Raw genomic sequence first — 22,590 nt, 5'->3', positions numbered from 1 at the left:
CCACCTCAATACTACCCTCCATCTGAGCTGTTGGCTGTGACTGTCAGATCAAGTGTCGCTGTTTCTTCATTAGAGCTCAGCTGTAGCTGTGACCCTCCACAATGGAGCTACACTGTGGCCAAGTGATAATTCTTGGGTACCTGAAAACATAAATGCAGAAGGGAAGGGATAGAGTGAGGAAGAAGGGTGGGGAGGAAAGCAGAAGGCCCATGGTCATACCACCTGCAGCTTGCATGTCATTCCAGATAGCAGTATGAGGGTGAGCTGGGTATTTATGAGAGTGAAAATACAAGATCAGACCATGTCTTGAGCATTCATTGATGCTGGTGCAATGGCCTTGGTCCCGATAATCAGAATACTAGCTTTTCCAGAGGGCTGAAGTGATGCATGTGTGCCTGTCCCCCATTAGCCACGTGCCAGCCTTGCAGTTATGGCTACCTGGTCCTGGAAAGGGAGGGGGAAGAATGTCAGTGAGTGTGTTACACTGTGCTTGGGTGATGTGCCTATCGTAGTTGAATAGCTGGGAGGTACATGGAAGCCAGGAGAGATGGGTGTGAAGTTGAGAGCTTTGGTAGGTGTGTGAGGATGACGATGAGTACCTAAGCCTTGATAGTGGGAGGCTGATAGGTCAGTGACGGTGGGTTGGGGGGGTCGGGGGGGGGGGGGGGGGGTGGGGGGGGAGCTGGTGGGAGCTGGGGGTGGTGTTGCAGTGAGCAGCTGGTGGAGCCATGGGTAGGCAATGTCTTTCGAATGAGTGATCATTGATCTTGACTATCTATGTAGGGTCACTGTACTTCTACCAGCACCACACCCAACATCTTGGGCCACATTGCTGGAATTGACCTCCCTGGCCACTTGTATCCATCACTTCCTCAGGGTTGTGCCTTGAGGGTCTCCTAGATGCTATTAAACTGTGCCATTGCTCCTTCTTTCTGGCTCTTGAATTAATACCTCCAGTGCCACATCAGAAAATCTGGGACCCCTCTCTTTTGATTGCTACTCCATTTTCTGCACTTTTGTTTCTATCCAAGTCTTCCAGTCTGAAGCAGCTCCTCTACAATGCGTGCAAACTTCTCTTTAAGAAGTACAGGGTAACAGAAGCACGTGCTAGCCACACATGCTACCAGAGCCCCTTTTAAGCATGCACTCTGTCAATGGCACGTTCTGCACTGGGCTGTATACTGAATTCATTTAGATGAGGAGAAATGCAGAGTTTACGTGCTGCCTGCTTCAATGTAATGGGAAGCCAGATAATTGTACATCTCCACCCACACAAAATGGGCCAGGATGAATTTTTTCTCCCCAAGTGATTAATTTCTTTGGAAACTCATAATTTTGGGACATTATTCTCCAGAAAGTACCTGCAGAGAAATCAATTCATTGTCAGGAATATTTAAACATTACAAAGCTGTATTATTGAAATGACATTAAAAACATGTTCCATTTTGATGCTCTTATAGAATATTTTTACTGATGAAGTCTGAGAGCCTTTTTTTCTGACGGATGGATCACAATGGCAAGCTGAAGCCTGATGGTTTCAGCCTGTGTATTTTTGGGTGCTTTAACCAAATCACCTAGCCATGTATTTTGCTCTAATGCTATGAATTTCCTTTTAACAAACTTTCATGCAGCAACTCTACACTTGGCTTGAAGCACTGAGGGTCATCAGCTTGCAGCTTTGCATTTGATCGGACCTCAGCAAGGGTGTATTCTTGGAGAATATTTCCATTCTCAAAAACAGCAACCAGGAGGTCCTAAAGACAAGTAAAAGAATCATGTAAGACTGCAATCACATTTTCTCTACAATTTAAAACGTATATCCTAACTCTAAGACAAATTCTAGCAATTTTAACTTGTCTTATAATCGAAGAACAAAGAACAGTGCAGCACAGGAACAGGCTCTTCGGCCCACCAAGCCCATCGACACATGAAGCCTTTCTAAACTAAAGACCCATTGCTTCTATGCAGTCTGTATCCCTCTATTCCCTGTCTATTCATGTATCTGTCAAGATGCCTCTTAAACGTTGCTATTGTTTCTCCTTCTACCATCTTCTCTGGCAGCACATTCCAGAGACTTATCACCCTGAGTAAAACACTTGCCTCTCACGGCTTGGGATTATTCCATTGCTTTGTAGTTAAAGAGAGTTCAGCTTCCAATGTGGAGTTTAGATGCCACTCAGACACAAGTAACTCATCTGCATTCCAGAAGTACTTAAAGTGAAGCTTTTCAAGGAAGTAAGGAATGTGCCAAATCCAGGAAGTGGATACATCTATCGCCAAGCAATCCTAACGGTGCAGCAAGTGTTTCAATGACACTTACAACTGAATATGCTTAGAGAGCCAAACAGATTAAAGGGATGAATGTATTTCTCTGATAAGAGTTTTTAAAAGTTCAAAGAAGTTTATTTATTAATGTCACAAGTAGGCTTACTTACACAACTGCAATGAAATTGCTGTGAAAATCTCCGAGTCACCACACTCCGGTACCTGTTCGGGTACGCTGAGGGAGAATTTAGCATGACCAATGCACCTAGTCAGCACATCTTTCAGACTGTGGGAGGAAACTGGAGCACCCGGAGAAAACATGGGCAAATTCCACATAGTCAATGACCCAAGCTAGGAATTGAGCCTGGGTTCCTGGCAAAAGCACTGCTTTTTACCAGCTCACCAGTATGTTGTTTCAGTATATTGACTTCTACAGACAAAACACATTTGTTTTCTTTTGGGTGGCTTGATACTATCTTTTAAAACTTAGGGCGGAGGTCTGCTTAAGTCCAAAGTTGAACGGAGCACCCCAAACAGAAAAGTTTGAAAGTCATTCCTACATAAGGTTGAACTTTGTATATATTGTGCTGCACTTGACCCTGAATGTTGACCCTTTTTGTTTTCACGAATGCTTCATTAGATTTCAGCTATCCAGGCAGATAATCAGATTAATCTAAAACGTGCTGCCAAATGTCACTGCCAGAGTTGCAGCTGTTAATCTTGGATATAGTCAGATGAACCTTGTCCTTTCCCTTCACTCAGTCTATCCTTCCCCTCAATGAAAGAAAGGAAACAAGGACTAAAGTCATTGGCTGCCATACCTCCTCTGGGTTCCCCTTCCCTTCTTCTACTGTTTCAATGCTTCCATCCGGACTTCTCCTCAGAGTTAGCATGCCCCTCTTTGAACCTTTGATAGGATCTGTCACGGGCTGTTTATAGACATCCAGCTAATGGTAACACACACAAGTCGTTAAATGCTGACCTAATAGTAGGTGCTGCTGATTGTCACTTTTGCAAAGCGCACATGATCAGTGAATAAGCAAAACATTCAAAATTGCTGCCCTCACAATTGTTCTATAAAAACAGAAAAGTTCACAAATAGCAAATATGGCTCATTAAAATAATATCTGCTAACGGATTATTTACATGTGCAGACATTGTAATTAACATTGGCCTTCTGACCCATGACATCTTTCACTGCCAGAATTCAGGGGACTGGGAAAGGAAAACTGAGCAGAGGTATTTGTGCCTAGATCCTGTTGAACTGGTACTCTATAGCAGTTACATTCTGGCTGTACCCTGTGTAACACAGTGGTTAGCACTGCTGCCTCACAGCACCAGGGACCTGGGTTCAATTCTGGCCTTGCGTGACTGTGTGGAGTATGTACATTCTTCCTGTGTCTGTGTGGTTTTCCTCTGGGTGTTGCAGTTTCCTCCTACAGTCCAAAGATGTGCAGGTTAGATTGATTAGCCATGATAAATTAACCCTTATTGTCAAGGAGATTAGCAGGGCAAGATATGGGATTATGGGGATAGGGCCTGGGTGGGATTGTTGTTGGTGCAGATTCAATGGGTTGAATGGCCTCCTTCTGCACTGTGCTCTCTATGAATAACACTTGAGCACTAGCTTGAAACAGCACTCAGAGCATTCTAAAGGTCGTTTGTGTTTCTTTTTCCCCTGTTTGGACAGACCTCCTTCCCCACAGTACTTTGACTCAGGAAAGGCAGAATTTAAAGGGGGATGTGCAACACCCATTTTAAATAATCTTCCAACATGCCAAGCTACACATTATTCTCTAATGAAAATGCATGCGTGCTAACAAACATATGATCAGCTTTGCCATACTGTGATTTAACACAATTGATGGTAAGATACTGAAAAATGTAGAGGAACAGAGGGATCTCAGAGTGCACATTGACAGATCCCTGAAGGTAGGACATAAGTAGAAAAGGTGGTCAAGAAGGCACATAGGATATTGCTGTTATTAGCTGAGTTACAGAATCAGAGAATCAAAGCATCATAAAATCACATGAAGAACAGGGAGATTATGCTGGAACTGCACAAGATACTGGGCAGGATTTTCCCGTCCCACCACCAGAGGAATTGTAGCGGACAGGAGCTCATGCTCAAGTGTTATTCATAGAGATTGCAGTGCAGAAGGAGGCCATTCAGCAGTTTGCACCAACAACAATCCCACCCAGGCCCTCTCACCATAATCCCACACATTGCCCTGCTAATCTCCTTGACAATAACGATTAATTTAGCATGGCCAATCAATCTAACCTGCACATTGTCCATTGATCTCAGGCAGGATTTTCTGGTCTTGGGATGAGCGCGGCCAGAAAATCCCACCCACTAGCTGGGCCATAGCCAAAGTGCAGTTCTGGACACATGTAGTTCTGGTCACTGCAGTTTCAAAAAGATATGATTGCACAGAGAATGTACAGAGGAGATTTATATTCCCTGGACTGGAGAATTCCAATTATGAGGAAAGAGTAGATAAGCTATGGTTGTTTTCATTGGTGTGGAGATGTCAGCGTTGGACTGGGGTAAACACAGTAAGTAAGTTTAAATTGGTTGGACTTTAACCCAGTGTTGTGAGATTTCTTACTGTGTTTTCATTGGAACAGACGAGGCATAAGGGTGATTTCTGAAGTGTATAAAATTCAGGGATCTGAATAGACTGGATGGGCCCTCTTGGCTGAGAGATCCATCACCAGAAGGCATGGATTTAGAGATAGAGTTAGGAATGTTAGAGGCAATCCAAAAGAAATTTCTTTACAGCCAGGGGATAGTGGTGAACTGGAACTCTCTGCTTGGAAAGGATGGTGGAGGCGTGAACCCTTGTAACAGTTGAAAAGATACTTGGTTATGCACTTGAAGCAATCAACAAGGCTACAGATCAAGAGCCTAAGAGTGGAATTAAGCTAGACAGGGGTTGTGGGTAGAGAGGTGGACTGGTGGTGTTGAGATGGTGGCACGGGCTCGTTGGGCCGAAGGGCCTGTTTCCCAGGCTGGTTTTGTTCTTTGTTCTTTGTTCTTAGTGCGGCCATGGTGTGTCAAATGGTCTCTTTCTATCCTGTTAATTTTGAGTCTATAATTCTAAGTCTATTCCAGGTATTTATAGACGGCTTTGAAATTATTTAAGACAGTCAAAATGCCTTTATAGCAAGTATATGCAAATATAATTTTTCAACTATCTTTGGTTCAGTCAGTTGACACCATCTTAAAACACAGAGGGGTGATTCTCCCAGCCCGCTGCACTGCTCAAACAGCCCCAAGAGGCTGGGAAACATCAGTAGAGGCCATTTAGCAGGCTGCCTGCTGGACCTTAACACATCTCCCAGATGAAGATTTTCACATGATCAGCTCCACGTCAAAAATCAGATCAGAGCTAATTTCCGTATTAAAATTTGAATCTGAATGTGATTATCGGACTGGGGACTGAACTCTCTGGCCACCCCTGCCGCCACGGGGGGTTTACAACAATGGGCCACTAATGAGGAACTGGCAACCTGACCCCGCTGGAGGGAATAGAGGCCTTTGAGGCCCCTAAGGAGGTTGGGGATGGGGGGTGTGTGTGCCCACTGGATACTGCCAGCCTGGCCCCAGGCATCACCCAAGAGGCAAAGTGGCAATGCCCAAGGGGCACCTTTGCACTGCCCACCAGGCATCAGGCAGTACCAAGGGGTTGGGAATGGGGCGAGTGGCCGGGGTGAGGAGGAGTCCCGCTGCCACTCTGCATAGGGATTGCGGATGGAGGGCAGGATGGGGGTGATCAGGGCTAATCATTGAGGTGGGGGTGGGGGGGGGAGGAGTTGGAACTGTGCAAGGGGTAGAGAGCAGTGGGACATTGGGGCTTGTCGGGAGGCCAGCCATCAGGGGGTTTGGAGGTGAGGGGATTTGTCGAGGGTCAGTGATTTGCGGGTTTGCATGGCTGGCCAGCAATTAGGAGGCCAGCAGTGCGGGGTTACTGCACACAAGCCAATCCCAGCACTGACAGGTCAGCACATGCGCAGTGGCCTGCTCAGCAATACGCTGCCGACCTCTCCAGCGGAATTAGGCCCTACCCACTGATTTCAATATGGATCGTGCTAGGGCAATCTGCAGTGCACAGAGTGTGGGAGATACATTTTGAAAATCCCACTAAAAAATAATTGACGGGAATTACTCCAGTTTTCACACAAATTTGGCACTTAGAATTTTTTTGGGAGAATGCCGGCCCCACTCTGTGACAGTGGAATGGTACTGTGGAATCCACCACGGTTTGAAAGTTGTTTATGAGAGGCTGTTGAAAAGGGAACGTGGCCTGCCAGAAGGGAAGCTTTGGCCAGTGGAAATGCAGAATTAAAATTTAAAATACACCTGCATGTTATCCACAACTTTCTGGTCATAAAACCGAATGGTTGGACAGCAGCGCAGGCCCAATTATCCATCTTTATTGTATCGCCTTATAAAATTATATGTGCGAAACCCAATATATTTTAAACATACTAGTGAACTGGGATACATACCCACGCATCTTAGGTGATAAAAACCTGGTGAGATGTTTGAGAGTTATTGAAATGACAGATGTGTGAGACAGCATCATTTGTGGGGGCTGTAAAAAGTGCGGCATAATTTTTTTGTTCCTCTGCGCTGTAAAATCAGAGGTCAGTTGAGATGATATTTTATGTGATACCCATTCACATTCTCAAAGCTTTGGTGTGTCATCAGCCCTAGCCCTTATCTAAGATTTTCTTATTATTTGTAACTCAAGACGGTAAGCATCTTTACCCCTTTTCCATTTCGTTCCACATAACTACATTTGAAAGAGCAATTCAGCGTATCTCTGTTGAGCTTCTGCAGAAGGGCACCGCCACATCCAAAAACAATATTCTCTGCACTCCAGTCTTCATTTTTAAGAGTGTTTAGGATCTGGAAGACAGAATAAAAATCCAGATTTTACAGTATACTTTGCTGGATGAAGTACATTTATGACTCCAATCAAATATCAAAAAGAAAATTCCACGTACTTTTTCTATGGAATGTAGATTTATTGCATCTCCTTGAAAGATGCGGATGAAAGATGGTAGTAACTTATAGCCCTGACAGTTCAAGGTACTCCCAAAGACTCCTTCCAGAATTCTGATGACCTGCAGGTTATGAGAAAATGCTCATTGCTTATTCTTCACTGAACAATATCTTAAGATATCAAACTTTGGCCTTTTAACTCTAATGATCTACATAAAACCTGCGCACCACCTCTGCTACGTGGTCATTGGGGCTCATAAATGTTAATGAAGTTAATAATTTAAGCATGATAACAGCAGCAGCTGGCTCAATAAAAAGCTTGGCATTGTTTGCAGGGTTTTACAAAAGTCTGCGGACAATGATTTATATTAAGCTGTTCATCATACTTAGGTGCATGGACCACACAAGAATAAAATAACCTGCTCTGTCCACATGACTTATAGGATCCCCTAATTAAAGGATCAATTCCTGCATAGATGGAGCATGTTTTGTGGGGATTGATTGATTCTTATGTGCTTGGGTTCAAATTCAGTCCAGAAAAAGGGAAATAGTGTCAGCTTTGGACACCTTGAATTTTTGTGTAAAAAAGAATCATCGAAATATAGACTCTTGGCAAAGCTGACATACGGCAGGATTTTCCATTCCCTCCACAGTGTCTTTTGTGACAGTGAAGGCTGCCCGCTATTGGCCAGCAGCAGGATTTTCCAGTCTCGCCGCTGGCAATGAAATTTCTTGTTGTTTGTACCCTCCACCACCAAGTAACCCGAAGATCCTGCCAGCTTGGACGACCAAAACATTTCATCCATAGGGCGGGGTTTTACGACCTCACTCGTATCAAAACTGATCAATTAAGGAATTAAGGGTTATGGGGAGCAGGTGGATAAGTGGAACTGAACCACAACAAAATCAGTCACGATCTTATTGAATGGCAGGGCAGGCTCGAGGGGCTAGGTGGCCTACTCCTGCTCCTATTTCTTATGTTCTTACAAAACTGTAAAATAACATCTGAGGTCTTTCTATGGTCTGCTCCTCACCCGCTCCAATTCCCGTGGCAAGCAGGATGGTAAAATTCCGGCCATAGTATCTATCCCTAAAGGTACCGGAGAGGTAGCTACATCAGTATGGGACTGGTATACATATAGTCCAGATCAAAACAGAACAAAAGGATTGCTTTTCGCAAGTACATTTATGAGCTGGTTGGATTTTTAGCACAATCCCACCAGTTTCACTGTCCCTGAAACAGAATATTTAAATTTCAGATTTTTTTTGATTGGTAATTTAAATTTTCAAATTACCATGGCAGGGTTTGAACCTTATATTCTGTAGATTATGAGACCAGTCTTCAGGGTTACCAATCCAGTGACATAACCATGATGCTCTATTACCCCCAAAATGAAGGCTGAATAGTCTACACCCAATTCCTGGACAGTATGAGGCTGGATCATAAAAATGCTGCCAATTGGCCATAAACTGCTCACCTAAAGGAATTCAGAGGTCTGGAATAAAAGTCACATTATGGAGTAAACATGCTTCTTCTGTGATTGAATCTGAGATATATTGTTGAGGTAGAGTTGAGGGAACTTTATAGCTTGATGTCCAAGATTGAAAATGTTCTATTCCCCAGCACTAACTCTACCCAGGCAACCATTAACGAGGTGATGAATAGAATAATTCCACTGCAAAAAATTCCATTGCAAAAAAGTATTTAAAATCTCTCTTGCCTTGCAGAGGATCATGTAAAGCTATATCCCAAATCCTGCCTTTCGGGCTGTATAAGTAACAAAGAAGCATGCAGGCTTTAAAGTTAAAGTTTACTTATTAATCACAAGTAAGGCTTACAATAACAATACAATGAAGTTACTGTGAAATTTCCCTAGTCACCTGTTCGGGTCAATGCACCTAACCAGCACATTTTTCAGAATGTGGAGGGAAACCGGAGCACACAGAGGAAACCCACGCAGACAAGGGGAGAACGTGCAGACTCCACACAAACAATGAGCTGGGAATCGAACCCAGGTTCCTGGCACTGTGAAGCAACAGTGCTAACCACTGTGCCACTATGCCACCCAAGATGACACTGATGTAACACTGTAGTGTGACATTATTATCTAGCGTACAGGTGACTCTGTAGTGTGAATATCTCAATAAATGCAACAGTGTTTTGCATCCTTTTTGATCAGGAGCTGCTAACCTAGTAGCAGAGAAGCTGTAACTGTGTTCATACCAACATTACTGAAGGGTTTAGTCAGATAGTATATCTATTTGTTGAAAAAGCACAGCATACAACAATACAATGGAATATATGCAGCTATGAAATGGAGGAGACCTGTTTTAAAAAATCAGCAACACAGCAAGAAGAAAAATGGAATACTTGCATAACAATACAACAAATTTTATTTGTTTAGCCAGTTGCTGAAACACATGGCCCGTAACTTCCCACATGACCTGCAATTATAATAATTTTTAATGATGTAAACAGGGTGGCATAACGGCATAGTGGTTAGAACTGCTGCCTCACAGCACCAGGAACCCATATTCATTTTCCAACCTGGGTCACTGTCTGTGTGGAGTCAGCACATTCTTCTCGTGTCTGCGTGGGTTTCCTCCGGGTGCACCAGTTTCCTCTCAAAGTCCGAAAGACGTGCTGGTTCAGTGCACTGGCCATGTTAAATTCTCCCTCAGTGACCCGAACAGGTGCCAGAGTGTGGCGACTAGAGGACTTTCACAGTAACTGCATTGCAGTGTTAATGTAAGCATACTTGTTACACTAATAAATAAACTTAAATTTAAAATCATAGTGTTGGTTAAATGCCTCTTCATGTTGTACAGAGAGTCACTGTTTTACTAAAAAAACATTTCCCTTCTTTCCCAGCTCCTGCAACATTATTTCCTCAGTCAGCATTACAGAATCTAGAATGTGGACACCTCCACAGACTCTGCCAAATTTTGAGTGACATTCCAGGATAGGATTTGCCAGCCCATCCCGTTGCTGGCATTTTCCAGTCCCTCTGAAGTCAATGGCTTGCTGTGTTTTTACAGACCCTCCCCCCTTCACGACAGGGCTGTAAAATTCCACCCCAAGTCATGTACCAACTGTCTCTCACCCGAACTAGCTTTCTGCCCCTCTATACAGTGTCTGTGTCCTGTCCAGACCAAGGTCAGTAGACATTTGGTGCAGTCCATAAAAATCTGCTATGGTCTCCAAGCTCTTTGAAGTCAATTTAATAAATACAAATCTTTCCAAGAAAAATGTAGTCAAAATGATAAATATATATGTAGTTAGATGTAATAATCTAAATGATTCAAAACAACTTCTAAGTGTACCAAATGGGAAATCTCTTTGTGCTAGACTTTAACATATGTTTTATATCCAGTTCTGCATTTCCCTAATTAGAATAAGTGACACGCTAAATAATGCCATCTAATTGATGCTATCAAGAGGTAATTTCATACTGTAAACATGCAATAATATGTTTACTTGTTATGCAGTCACTGACAACTCAATATAACTGTAGTTCATAGAATCATAGAGTGTCTACAGTGAGGCCATTCAGCCCATTAAGTTTTCAATGACAACAATCCCACCCAGGCCTCATCCCCATAACCCCATGTATTAACCCTACTAATTTTCCTAACACTAAGGGGCAATGTAGCATGGCCAATCAACCTGACCCACATATCTTTGGAACGTGGGAAGAAAGTGGAGCATCCGGAGGAAACCCACGCATACACAGACAGGATGTATAAACTTCACACAGGCGGTCACTCAAGGCCGGATCCCTGGCGCTGTGAGGCAGCAGTGCTCACCAGTGTGTCAAGAGGTTATATCTATCTACAACAGGAGTTTACTGGCATGAAAGGTTGAGCTTGTAACAGGAGGGAGGTAAACAGCATGTTCAATACACATGCTGATCTACACTGGAATCTGGGCTGTAACTTCCAGAATTTGCATGGGAACACTATTCCACATGTAGAAGCATAAATCTGGCCCAAAAGCCACAGTCAGAATACAAACAACTGTACAAAGAACAGTACAGAACAGGATCAGGCCCTTCAGCCTTCCAAGCCTGCGCCAATCACATTGTCCTATCTACACCAACCACTTATATCTCTCTATTCCCCGTCTGTTCATGCGTCTATCCAGATAAGTCTTAAATGTCACTAATAATGGCATAAATTTCTTAATATTAGGCTCTAAAGTACCTCTATAATGGTCTCTACAGGATCCCCTGAATCAGGTCGAATAACCACCATTGAATCCTTGTTCCTCTGCTCAACACAATCTTTAAGATCATCTCCCCAGATTTGCTTACAGGCGTTGAAAATGTCGTAACTGTCACTGACTATTGAAATGGGGGTGGATGGAAACTGCTTGAGCAGATATTCAAATGCATCCTTTTCCTGACTCCTCCCCCAAGAGATGATTGTGCTGCGCAAGTAAAAAATTGAATGTAAATGTTTCAAAAGTACAAAACATAAATTTTAAACACAAACATAAATTATTTAAAGCAGGTAAAGTAAACAAGGTCTGACCTCCCCAAACCAAAATGGTTATCTTAAAAACAGCAGACGTGTGTTTGCTGTTAGGAAATGATTATCTTGGTCAACTGAAAAGCTAACTTTCCCAAAATTATATAACTTCACAGTAACAATCACAGAATTCAAAAATACAAAATCAAAGCCAGTGAAACATTCTTTATGCCCCTGCACAAAGGCACGTGGGAGCCTCATGAATACATGCAAAGTAGGGCCCTCCCACACAATTTTAAACAGAAAATTGTGGAATTCTTAATTCACTATTGAAATGTAACCAAACTGGTCTTTCAGAGCTACTGAAGCAATACTTAAAGGGGCACTTAATGATCAGGGTACGCATGTGCCATTGTGCTCTTTGCATTGCCAGGAAGATTATTAGCTTCTAGAATCCCATAAAGGTCTGAAGGTGGATAAACCACCTGGACCAGATGGACTACACATAGCTGAGGAAATTGTGGAGGCATTGGTGGTGATCTTTCAGGAATCACTCAAGGCAGGAAGGGTCTGAGAGGACTGGAAAGTAGCTAATTTAACACTGCTGTTTAACGGAGGGAGGCAGCAGACAGGAAATTATGGTCCAGTTAGCCTGACTTCAGTCATTGGCAAGATTTTAGAGTCCATTATTAAAGATGAAATCACAGATACTTGGAAGTGCATGATAATAGGACTGAGTCAGCACAACTTCATTCAAGAGAGATCATGTGTGACCAATCTGTTAGAGTTCTTTGAGCAGGTAACAAGGAAGTTAGATAAAGGAGAACCCCCACTGGATGTGATTTATTTAGATTTCCAGAAGGCTTTTGACAAGGTGTTGCATAGGAGACTGTTAAATAAGTTAAGTGCCCATGGTGTTAATGGTAAGATCCTGGCATGGATAGAGGATTGGCTGACTGACAGAAGGCAGAGAATGGGGACAAAGGGGTCTTTTTCAGGATGGCAACTGGTGTGCCTCAGGGGTCAGCGCTGGGACCACAACTTTTCATAATATACATTAATGATTTGGAAGAAGGAACTGAAAGCACTGTTGCTAAGTTTGCAGATGATACAAAGATATGTAGAGGGACAGGTAGTATTGAGAAAACGGCAGGGGGGGCGGATGGTGGTGGCTGCAGAAGGACTTGGACAGTTTAGGAGAGTGGGCAAAGAAGTGACAGATGGAATACAATGTGGAAAAGTGCGAGGTTATGCACTTTGGAAGGAGGAATGGAGGCATAGACTATCTTCTAAATGGGGAAATGCTTAGAAAATCAAAAACACAAAGGGCCTTGGGAGTCTTTATTCAAGATTCTCTTAAGGTTAACATGCAGGTTCAGTCGGTGGTTAGGAAGACAAATGCAGTGTTAGTATTCATGTCGAGAGGTCTAGGATACAAGAGCAGGGATGTACTTTTGAGACTATATAAGGATCTGGTCAGACCCCATTTGGAGTACTGTGAGCAGTTTTGGGTTTCACATTTAAAGAAGGATGTGCTGGCCTTGGAAAGGGTCCAGTGGTGGTTCACAAAAATGATCTCTGGAATGAAGAGCTTGTCATATGAGGAACAGTTGAGGACTCTGCGTCTGAACTGATCGGAGTTTAGAAGGATGAGGGGGGATCTTATTGAAACTTACAAGATATTGCGAGACCTGGATAGAGTGGATGTGGAGATGATGTTCCCACCAGTAGGAAATACCAGAACCAGAGAGCACAACTGAGACGAGGAGGAATTTCTTAAGCCAGAGAGTGGTGAATCTTTGGAACTCTTTGCCACAGAAGGCTGTGGAGGCCAGGTCATTGAGTGTCTTTAAGACAGAGATAGATAGGTTCTTGATTAATAAGGGGATCAGGAGTTATGGAGAAAAGGCAGGAAAATGGAGATGAGAAAAATACCAGCCATGATTGAACGGCAGAGCAGACTCGATGGGCCGAGTGGCTTAATTATGCTCCTATATCTTATGGTCTAGTGATTCTTTCCGATTTGTGTTTTGCCCCATTTCTCATAGGATCTTTAGAGTACAGAGGGAGGCTATTTGGCTCATCCAGTCTGCATCGACTCTTCACAAGAGTATCTTACTTAGAACCACCCATCCCTATGACCCTGTGCATTTACCACGGCTAATCCATCTATTTAAACACCTTTGCATACTAAGGGACAGTTTACCCTCAGTAAGATCCGCCTGCTCATCACGGTTACTATTGTTGCCAGATTGATTTGGAAGATCGAATTGGTTGGACAAGGTGAGCAGCAGGCACCACAGTGACCATGGCCAATAGCAGTTGTGCCCATCACAAGATGACAGGTAAGGACGACTGCACATGGGAGGCCATACTGAGCACACAGGCTGGTTGATCTGAACTGTCACTTCAACTCAGACTTGTTCCCCACGACCTTTGACCCGCCCATAATTCAAGAATCTGTCTATCACAGCATCAAATATATTCAATGGCCAGAATTTTACTGCCCCACCCACCACGAGAATCAAAGCTGGCAAGGGGTAGACAATGGAAAGGTCTGTTGATCTCGGGCGGGATTTTACCCTGCCATATCTAGTGTGAATGGTGGCGGAGAATTACACAAATAATTGGAGGGTGCAGTTCCATGAACATTTCATTCTAAATGATGGTGAAGCCCAGCACATCAGTGCCTAGGCCAAGGTTGATGCATTCACAATTACCTTCAGCCAGGGGTGTTGTGTGAGTAATCCATTTTAGCCTCCTCCTCATACCTCAAACATCACAAGTATCAGTCTTCAGCCAATTTTAATGTGCTTCACTTCAAACCAAGAAACATTGGACATAGAACATAGAAAATCTACAGCATAAACAGGCCCTTTGGCCCATAAGTTGCGCTGATGATATTCATATCTACTTGGTTTACCTATAACTCTCATTTCTATTAAGTTCCATGTACTCATCCAGAAGTCTCTTGAAAGACATTATCGAATTTGCCTCCACCACCATCGCCGGCAGCTGATTCCACTTGCCCACCACCCTCTGAGTGAAAAACTTACCCCTGACATCTCCTCTGTACCTACTCCCCAGCACCTTAAACCTGTGTCCTCTTGTAGCAACCATTCCAGCCCTTGGAAAAAGCCTCTGAGAATCCACCCGATCAAAATCTCTCAACATCTTATAAACTTCTATCAGGTCACCTCTCATCCTTCGGCTCACTAAGGAGAAAAGACTGAGCTCCCGCAACCTATCCTCATAAGGCATGCCACCCAATCTGGGCAACATCCTTGTAAATCTCCTTTGCACCCTTTCAATAGCCTCCACATCCTTCCTGTAATGAGGCAACCAGAACTGAGGACAGTACTCCAAGTGAGGTCTGACTAGGGTCTTATAAAGCTGCAACATAATCTCCTGACTCCTAAACTCAATTCCTCAATTGATGAAGGCCAGTGCACCATCCACCTTCTTAACCGCACCCTCTACCTGCTGAGAATATTTGATACTGCAGAGGCCATGGCCCTGACAACATGTCAGCAGTAGCACTGCTCTAGAACTAGCTGGACCCCTAGCCAAGCTGTTTTGGTACAGCACTGACATCTACCCAACAACGTGGGAAATGTCTCAGGTATATCCTGTCCGCAAAAAGCAGGATAAATCCAATGCAGCCAATTACTGACTCTACTTTCAATCTTCAGCAAAGTAATGGAAGGTGCTGTTGAGTGTGCTGTCATGCACTGTTCATCAATGTTCAGTTTGGGTTCCACCACGTTCACTCTGTTCCTGACCTCATTGCAACCTTCATCCAAAAATGGGCAAAAGAGCTAAATTCAAGAGTTGAGGTGAGAGTGACTGCCATTGATATTAATGCAGCATTTCACTGAGGATTAAGGAGCCCTAGCGAAATTGAAATCAATGGGGATCAAGAATAAAGCTATCCACTGGCTGGAGTCATTCCTAGCACAAAGGAAGACGGTTGCATTTGTTGGGGCTACATTATGTCAGCGAAGAATATCACTGCAGGATCTCCTCAAGGCAGTGGCTAAGATCCAACCATCTTCAACTGCTTGACTAATAACCTTCCACCTTTACACGAGGTTAGAAGCGGGGATGTTCTTTTATAATTGCCCAGTGTTTGGTATCTTTTATAACTTCTCAAACAGTGAAGAATCTGTGCCAGCGTGCGGCAATAGCAGGTGAATATTTAGGTTTGGGCTGATAAGTAGCAAGTATTGCTCACGTCACACAGTGCCAGGCAATGACCATGTCGAACAGGAAAGAATCTAACCACCTCTCTTTGATATTCAACTGCATTACCATCAATATCCTGGAGTTTACCATTCTGCTGGAAATTCTGTACCACCATCACCAACAGGACTGATTCATATCTGTGTGTTTATCTCATCGTGCAAAGCCAATGCCACCAGAAAATTGAATTATCACATCTTGGGTTTTCAGCCCACTGACCTTTAGCAAGGAATGCCTCATTGGACTTTGATTCTGGACTCTTGATCCCACATGAAACAACACGTATGTGGCTTTGTACTATAGAACTTTCTCTCTAAACCATGCTTTATTGTATGAATGTGAGGGGTGACATTGCAACCTCCTTTCTGCATTTTGAGTGTGTGCAAATAAACTAACCCTTTGAGTTTATCCTATCTCAAATTTGCTGTGGGGTTATTAATGGAAGATTGGATCACACCCAAAGCAGCGGGGTTGCGATATCTACTTACAAAGTAGGAAATCAATCAAAAAAATGCTTTCTCTGAGGAGAAAATACTATTGTTTAAATTAACCCTCACCCACTGCTGTCCGTAACAAATTTTAATATTTGTAGGGCTAAGAAGAAGCATGTATCCCTCTTGGACCCACAAAACAATTCTGGCTCAGAGCCACCCCTCTGAGCTAGTAGTTCCCCACATGGAAACCTGACTTGCTGCACAACACAGTGTGGGAATCAGCCAATGTCTCACCAGCAGGCTGCTCCAGGACATTAATTTGCCAGCTGAATCTTGCTGCCGACATTGCTAGGAAGCCCAAACATCAAAATGCAAGTCACCTTTGTGCACAGAAATGACCCACAAAGAGGATCCATTAAATGAATGGGGTGGAAAATGTATCTTTTGCCAGTACTGATTCAGGGAAGAATGTTCATCAGGGCTGCAGGAAAGAACTTCAAATAATATCATGGGACGTTTATTGTACACGGAACCATCAGAACAGGCAACTGGCTATCATCTTATTAACCAGTTAGCAGCACCAACAGTCAGCACCATTAAATTATATACTTAAATCCATGACAAGCTTGAACCTACAATCATTTCGCTCAAAAGCAAGAGTACTACCAACTAAACCAGGCTCAAGACTGCAATAATTTCAAGATTAAACAACTGTTTGCAATAACTGAATTTTCAGCAAATTCCCGCAGTGATAATTTATGGAACGACTTTCACTTTTAAAGACCAATTGATTTTGCACAGCAGTGTTACATTCAGTACAACAGCCAATAGTGCCATGGGTGAGCCAAGCAAAACGCCACAGACATCGGTGAGACGGGAAGATCCCTCTGGCGGTTAATGGCGAGCTGCTTCCACTGCCAGAAGACACGCATGGGGAGTAGGGTTGGGGGGAGGAGGCAATGATTTGGGGGATATGGCAAATAATCTCAATGCAGATGTAAATTCCAATAATATTATAAGAAAATATACTTTAAAAAAGCAAACCAAAGTTATTGGTTTATTGATTAAAATCATGGGCCCTTCCTTAAAACAGAGGGGTGTGAGGTTTGGGGTAAAAAGGTACATATTTCAACTGTTATTGTAATCGGGTTCCTTGGGAAGAGTCACTGGGACAATGTTCGGTTGATACGTACAAACACAAATTACAGATAAATTAAAGACCTAACTAGGCACATCAAATGTCATGCAGTTGAGCTCATTGCCAACGTTTTAATTGCTGTGATTTGTAAGGTATAATAAAATTGCATTAAAAAGATTATCAGTTTTATCTGCAACCTGTAATGAACTGATGAAATTAATTAATGGCTCAAACTCATACTTTATTTACAGTAAAACAATTTGAAAATAGTTTACAGTAACAGAAGTCAGGCATGTCAGGTAATGTTATGTTCCTGCACCAGAACCCCGATTAACTGGCACCACCTAATGAGGAACCAATAGTTTTTTGTTAAAGTAGACAAAGTTTCAGGTCCAAGACACTTGCAAAGAGAATAAAGCCACAAGATTCCACGGATTTTAAACAATAAAATAAACTTTACCATATCAGCTCAGAGAGGTAGTAATGGTAAATTGTTATGTTATAACATTCAGGATTAATATGAGGTACATGTTAATTAACAGGAAAACTGTGGTTGAACACACCACAGTTCACAATAAATAGCAGATGCAACCAAGACCCTGGATTTCTCAGCAACAGATTTCAATAAACAGTTGGTCAGCTTATCCTGTTGAAATTCTATGTTGCTCACGAGGGATTTCAGCTTTTAACTATCAAAAGTCTTGCATTAGAATTTTCCTATCAGAATTCCTCCAACTTCATAGCCTGAATGATAGCTCAGCTTGCGATCTCAATTCTAAAAACTGTTTCCCTCTGGATTCCCAAATCTGCACTCCAGCACCGACTTACAAGCACAACTTCACTTCAATCCTGGGACACTGCTGTAGGAGTTTCTCAGGGGTGATGTCCTAGGCCCAACCATCTTCAGCTATTTCATCAATGACTTTCCCTCCACCAGAAGATCAAAAGTGAAGGCGTTTGTGGATGATTGCACAAGTTCAACAACATTTGTGACTCTCCAAATACTGTCCATATGCAACAAGATCTGGACAATATTCAGGCTTGGACTGATAAGTGACACGTAACATTCAAGTCATACAAGTGCCAGGCATTCTCCAACAACAGGGAATTTAACCATCTTCCCATAGCATTACCATCACTCAGCCCCCTACTATCGACATCCTGGGAGTTACCATTGAACAGAAGCTGAACTGAATGAACCATATAAACACTGTGGCTATAAGAGCAGATCAGAGACAAGAATTCTGCAGAGAGTAAAATACCAGAACCTTCTTTCTAAAGGTACTGCGAGTGATCCTATCACACTTGTACTGCAGTGGTCCAAGAAAACACACCATCACCTTCTGAAGGGAATTATATATGGGCAATAAATTTTGGCCTAGCCAGCGATGTCCAAATCCCATGAATGAATAAAAAAAGAGCTCTTGGACTGAGCCAAGTGAAAAACTACCACTCCAAAGGGGTACCTATGCCCCAACTGCCTACAGCACGGAATCACCAAACTGTGGTGTCTTCTCAGATCTCCAGGACTTCTAGAGAGGTTCCATTAGTTAAACTGTGCCAACTGCAGCCCTTTACCTGATCAGAACCTCTTACTCTGTTTCTCTCTCTTCCTTCTCAATTAAGACTTTGCTCAGTCCCCTGTCTGGAATGCCATTTGGGACCTCATGATGACCCCTCTCCCTGACCTCTTATGGCGCTCTGTTCCCAGTCAATTGACCCTGTTTTCATACCGTTTCTTTTACTTTCCTTCACACCGGCGCACTGCTTTCAGGATGGCTGAGCCCTCTAACTGCTGGAATGTGTGTGCACCGCCTGCTCCCGATCTGTACAGGCTCAGAATCTCCCCAAGCCTGTCGGGGTTGCAGTTCCTGGATGGCAAGTTGAGTTTGATTGTCGTAACAATACACACCCAAGCAGGTGAATGCATAATGCGTGTGAAGGGAATTAATTATTTGCAAGCACTTGATTAGAACATATTTTTCCATCATACGCTTACAGCAGATTCATCGGTTTCATATTGCAAAAGTGCATAAGTAATTTCAATTTCAGATGCTGCCAGACAGGCTGCTCTGTAACGCTCCTTACCTGTGCTCTGCTGCTGGGATTGAAAATCCAGCCATTTGGCAGTCATAGAATTGTTGAGCCATCAAGAGCCCTGCCACTGTGTCAGTGCTTTGGAAATTCACCAGATGAGCTGCACCTCCGAGAGCTGCAGACTGGGAGGAAAGTCAAACAACTAATCAAAAATAATAGTAACAACCAATCCGAACCTGCAGAGTCAGAGACACTCATACAGTCTTTCCAAACCTTTACTCTTCAAATATTTTTCAACTAGAATCCCAGGGTTGAAACTCAGCCTCTTAAAAATCTCAAACCTGGAGGTGGGGTTGGTCATTTAAATATCACAATGTTTAAAAGTTTTTTTTTCAAAGTTTTAAGGTTTATTTATTAGTGCCATAAGGAGGCTTACATTAACACCACAGGGAAGTCACTGTGAAAACCCCCTAGTCGCCACACTCCAGTGCCTGTTCGGGTACACTGAGGGAGAATTTAACATGGCCTATGCACCTAACCAGCACATATTTTGGCCAGTGGGGGGAAACCAGAGCACCTGGAGGAAACCCATGCAGACATGTGGGGAACATGCAGACTCCACACAGACAGTGACCCAAGCCAGGGATCAAACCTGGGTCCCTGGCACTGTGAGGCAGCAGTGCTAACCACTGTGCCACCATGACTGGGAGCTTCACATTCAACTTGTTTATGTGATGTTACAGAATCGAATCATAAAATACATTACAGCACAGAAAAAGGCCATTCAGGCAGTTGTGTCCATGCTGGGCAAATCAGCTCTTCTTAGTCCCCCACTCTTTCCTCATAACCTAACAGTTTTCCCCATTTCAGGTTCTTATCCAATTCCCTTTTGAAAGCTATGACTGAATCTGCCCCCAGCACCCTCTCCAAATGCACCACTCATTGCATAGATATGTTTTTCCTCATGTCTTCATTGTTTCTTTTGCCAACCACCTTAATTCAATCAAGGGGAATAGTTTCTCTCTATCTGCTCCATCGAGACTCATGATTTAGAAAACCTCTATCAAAACTCCTCCCAACTGTTATCACCCCGGCTGATGTTACCTGAATGAAACTCTGGCTCAACAGACTGCAACTTTTATTTTTTTGTTTAAAGACACGGATGAACAGAGTTACAGGACTGCTTATTAATTTTTAACAAAGGAAGAAAACATTTATCAGACAATAAAAGCTTAATGATAATAGAATACTCCTTCACCCCACTTACATTTTCATGAATGCACAGAGATTTCTAAAGATAACACAATTTACAGAATATATCTTATACTATATTGTTCTCAGTAAATATATAGTTCCTATAAATCAACAGACACACACCAGTCTGAAAACAAGTGACAGACACCACTCAATGCAACTCCTACGGATTTCTCATCAAATCTCCCCAGATGCTTATTACACCATGAACCAAGTGATCGCACTAGAACTTTGGCTTCCACACGAGGGTTTCCAAACTCCACTCACAAAAAGACATGCCTTTGATTCTTTTCCCAAATAATGCTTTCTCTCACCAAGTCTTCACCAAGGGTCCACTTCCAGGATTTCAATTTCTCCTTTCAGTATTCCTCTGCCTTGAATTGTCAAAAATTACACACAATCTCTCAGGGACCCAGCCATGCCAAAAGAACACGACTGCTTCAAAGGCAGTGAAGTCACCAGCAATAGGATGACTTTTGATGTCTGGCTTTTCACTAGCCAACTTCACCAGGTCTGCAACTTTCAGGTCCGTCTTAAATTGGGAGTCTCTCTCTGTCCATTTCTTTAACTTTAGTGAAACAGTACCTTATTCAATTTCCAGTTTATTTATCCCTTTGATTCCAGTCTTCCTGAAACTTTTCTTTCATTCCCTTGTTCTAGAACTATCTGTTCTTTAACTTCTGGGATTTGCTTTTTTGGCCGTACTCCAGTGTCCTGCTTCTCTTCTGGCAGTTTCTGAGAGAGCTGCTTCCCTCCAGCTACCTAGTTCCAATTGGTATTGAGTCCAGTTTAAAGCTAAACTCAATAATTATTTCTAACCTAAAGTGGCCCCTAATTTCTAAGCAACAGTCTAGTCTTTCTTTAACACTGTTTGTTTTCATGTCATAAACTCTCTTATTACAATGCAGGCACATTACAAAATGAAACTAAAACCCACAGATGTGCAATCACCTTTGTTTAACATGAACCTAACTAAAGTTTTAACCCTTTCTCAGCACACAATTACAGAAACAAATTTAAATGCACTTAAAGCTATGCCCGCTTTCTAATACCCAAAAATACAAACTACCTGTGTCCTGATACAAATCCTCTCTTCTCTATGGAGAAAAAACCCTGCTTCTCCAATCTACTCCTGTAACTTAAGCCTCTCCATTTTCAGAAATAATTTCTGCATCCTCTTGAATGCCTTCATATCCTTCCTAAACTGTAGTGATGAGAATTGAACACAATGTTCTGGTTGAAGCTGAACCTTTTTTTTAAACAGAAGTTCACGATAACCTTTGTGTTTGTGATGTCGATATCGCACTTTCTTAAGCTCAGGATCCTGTGTGTCTCTTTCACTACTTTCTAAACCTGCCCTTTCACCTTCAATGATTTGTGTGTATATACCCCCAGGTGTGTCTGTCCCTGCACCTCCGTTAGTATTGAACCTTTTAAATTATATTATCTCATCTCTTTCTTCTGACCAAAATACATTACTTCACCCTTTTCTGCATTAAATTTCATTTGCCATGTGTCCTCCCATTCCACCTACCTGTCTATATCTTCTTGAAGTCCATCACTACCCTCCCCACAATTTCCAATGCTTTCAATCTTTGCGCCATCTGCAAATTTTGAAATTGTGCTCTGTACACCCAAGGCTAAATCATTGATACAGATCAAGAAGAACAATGGTTCCAGCCCTGACTCTGGGGACTCCACTGCCTATAGTCTGAAAAAACAAGCCACTACTATTT

At 42.8% G+C, this 22,590-nt stretch overlaps 1 protein-coding gene across 2 annotated transcripts in view; it reads right to left on the bottom strand.

The window, feature by feature from the left end:
• Positions 1-1,416: 1,416 nt before the first annotated feature.
• The window catches only part of nampt2 (nicotinamide phosphoribosyltransferase 2), a 45,771-nt gene continuing 24,597 nt past the window's right edge, over positions 1,417-22,590 (bottom strand). The window contains exons 6-11 of one of the 2 annotated variants that reach the window (XM_080186309.1): positions 19,652-19,782; positions 11,483-11,708; positions 7,282-7,401; positions 7,043-7,183; positions 3,066-3,212; positions 1,417-1,754 (exon numbers count right to left, since the gene is read on the bottom strand). In XM_080186309.1, coding sequence (XP_080042435.1) covers positions 1,599-1,754; positions 3,066-3,212; positions 7,043-7,183; positions 7,282-7,401; positions 11,483-11,708; positions 19,652-19,782 — 921 coding nt within the window. In that variant the 3' untranslated portion in view covers positions 1,417-1,598. The remainder of the gene's footprint in view (positions 1,755-3,065; positions 3,213-7,042; positions 7,184-7,281; positions 7,402-11,482; positions 11,709-19,651; positions 19,783-22,590) is intronic. The other variant, XM_080186310.1, reaches the window with a different exon arrangement.

This window comes from Carcharhinus amblyrhynchos, chromosome 3 (genome assembly GCF_965287045.1).
Source record: "Carcharhinus amblyrhynchos chromosome 3, sCarAmb.v2.hapA, whole genome shotgun sequence".
NCBI lineage: Eukaryota > Metazoa > Chordata > Chondrichthyes > Carcharhiniformes > Carcharhinidae > Carcharhinus > Carcharhinus amblyrhynchos.
Note: the sequence above shows the minus strand (reverse complement) of the source record. Positions and strands in the feature narration are given on the sequence as shown.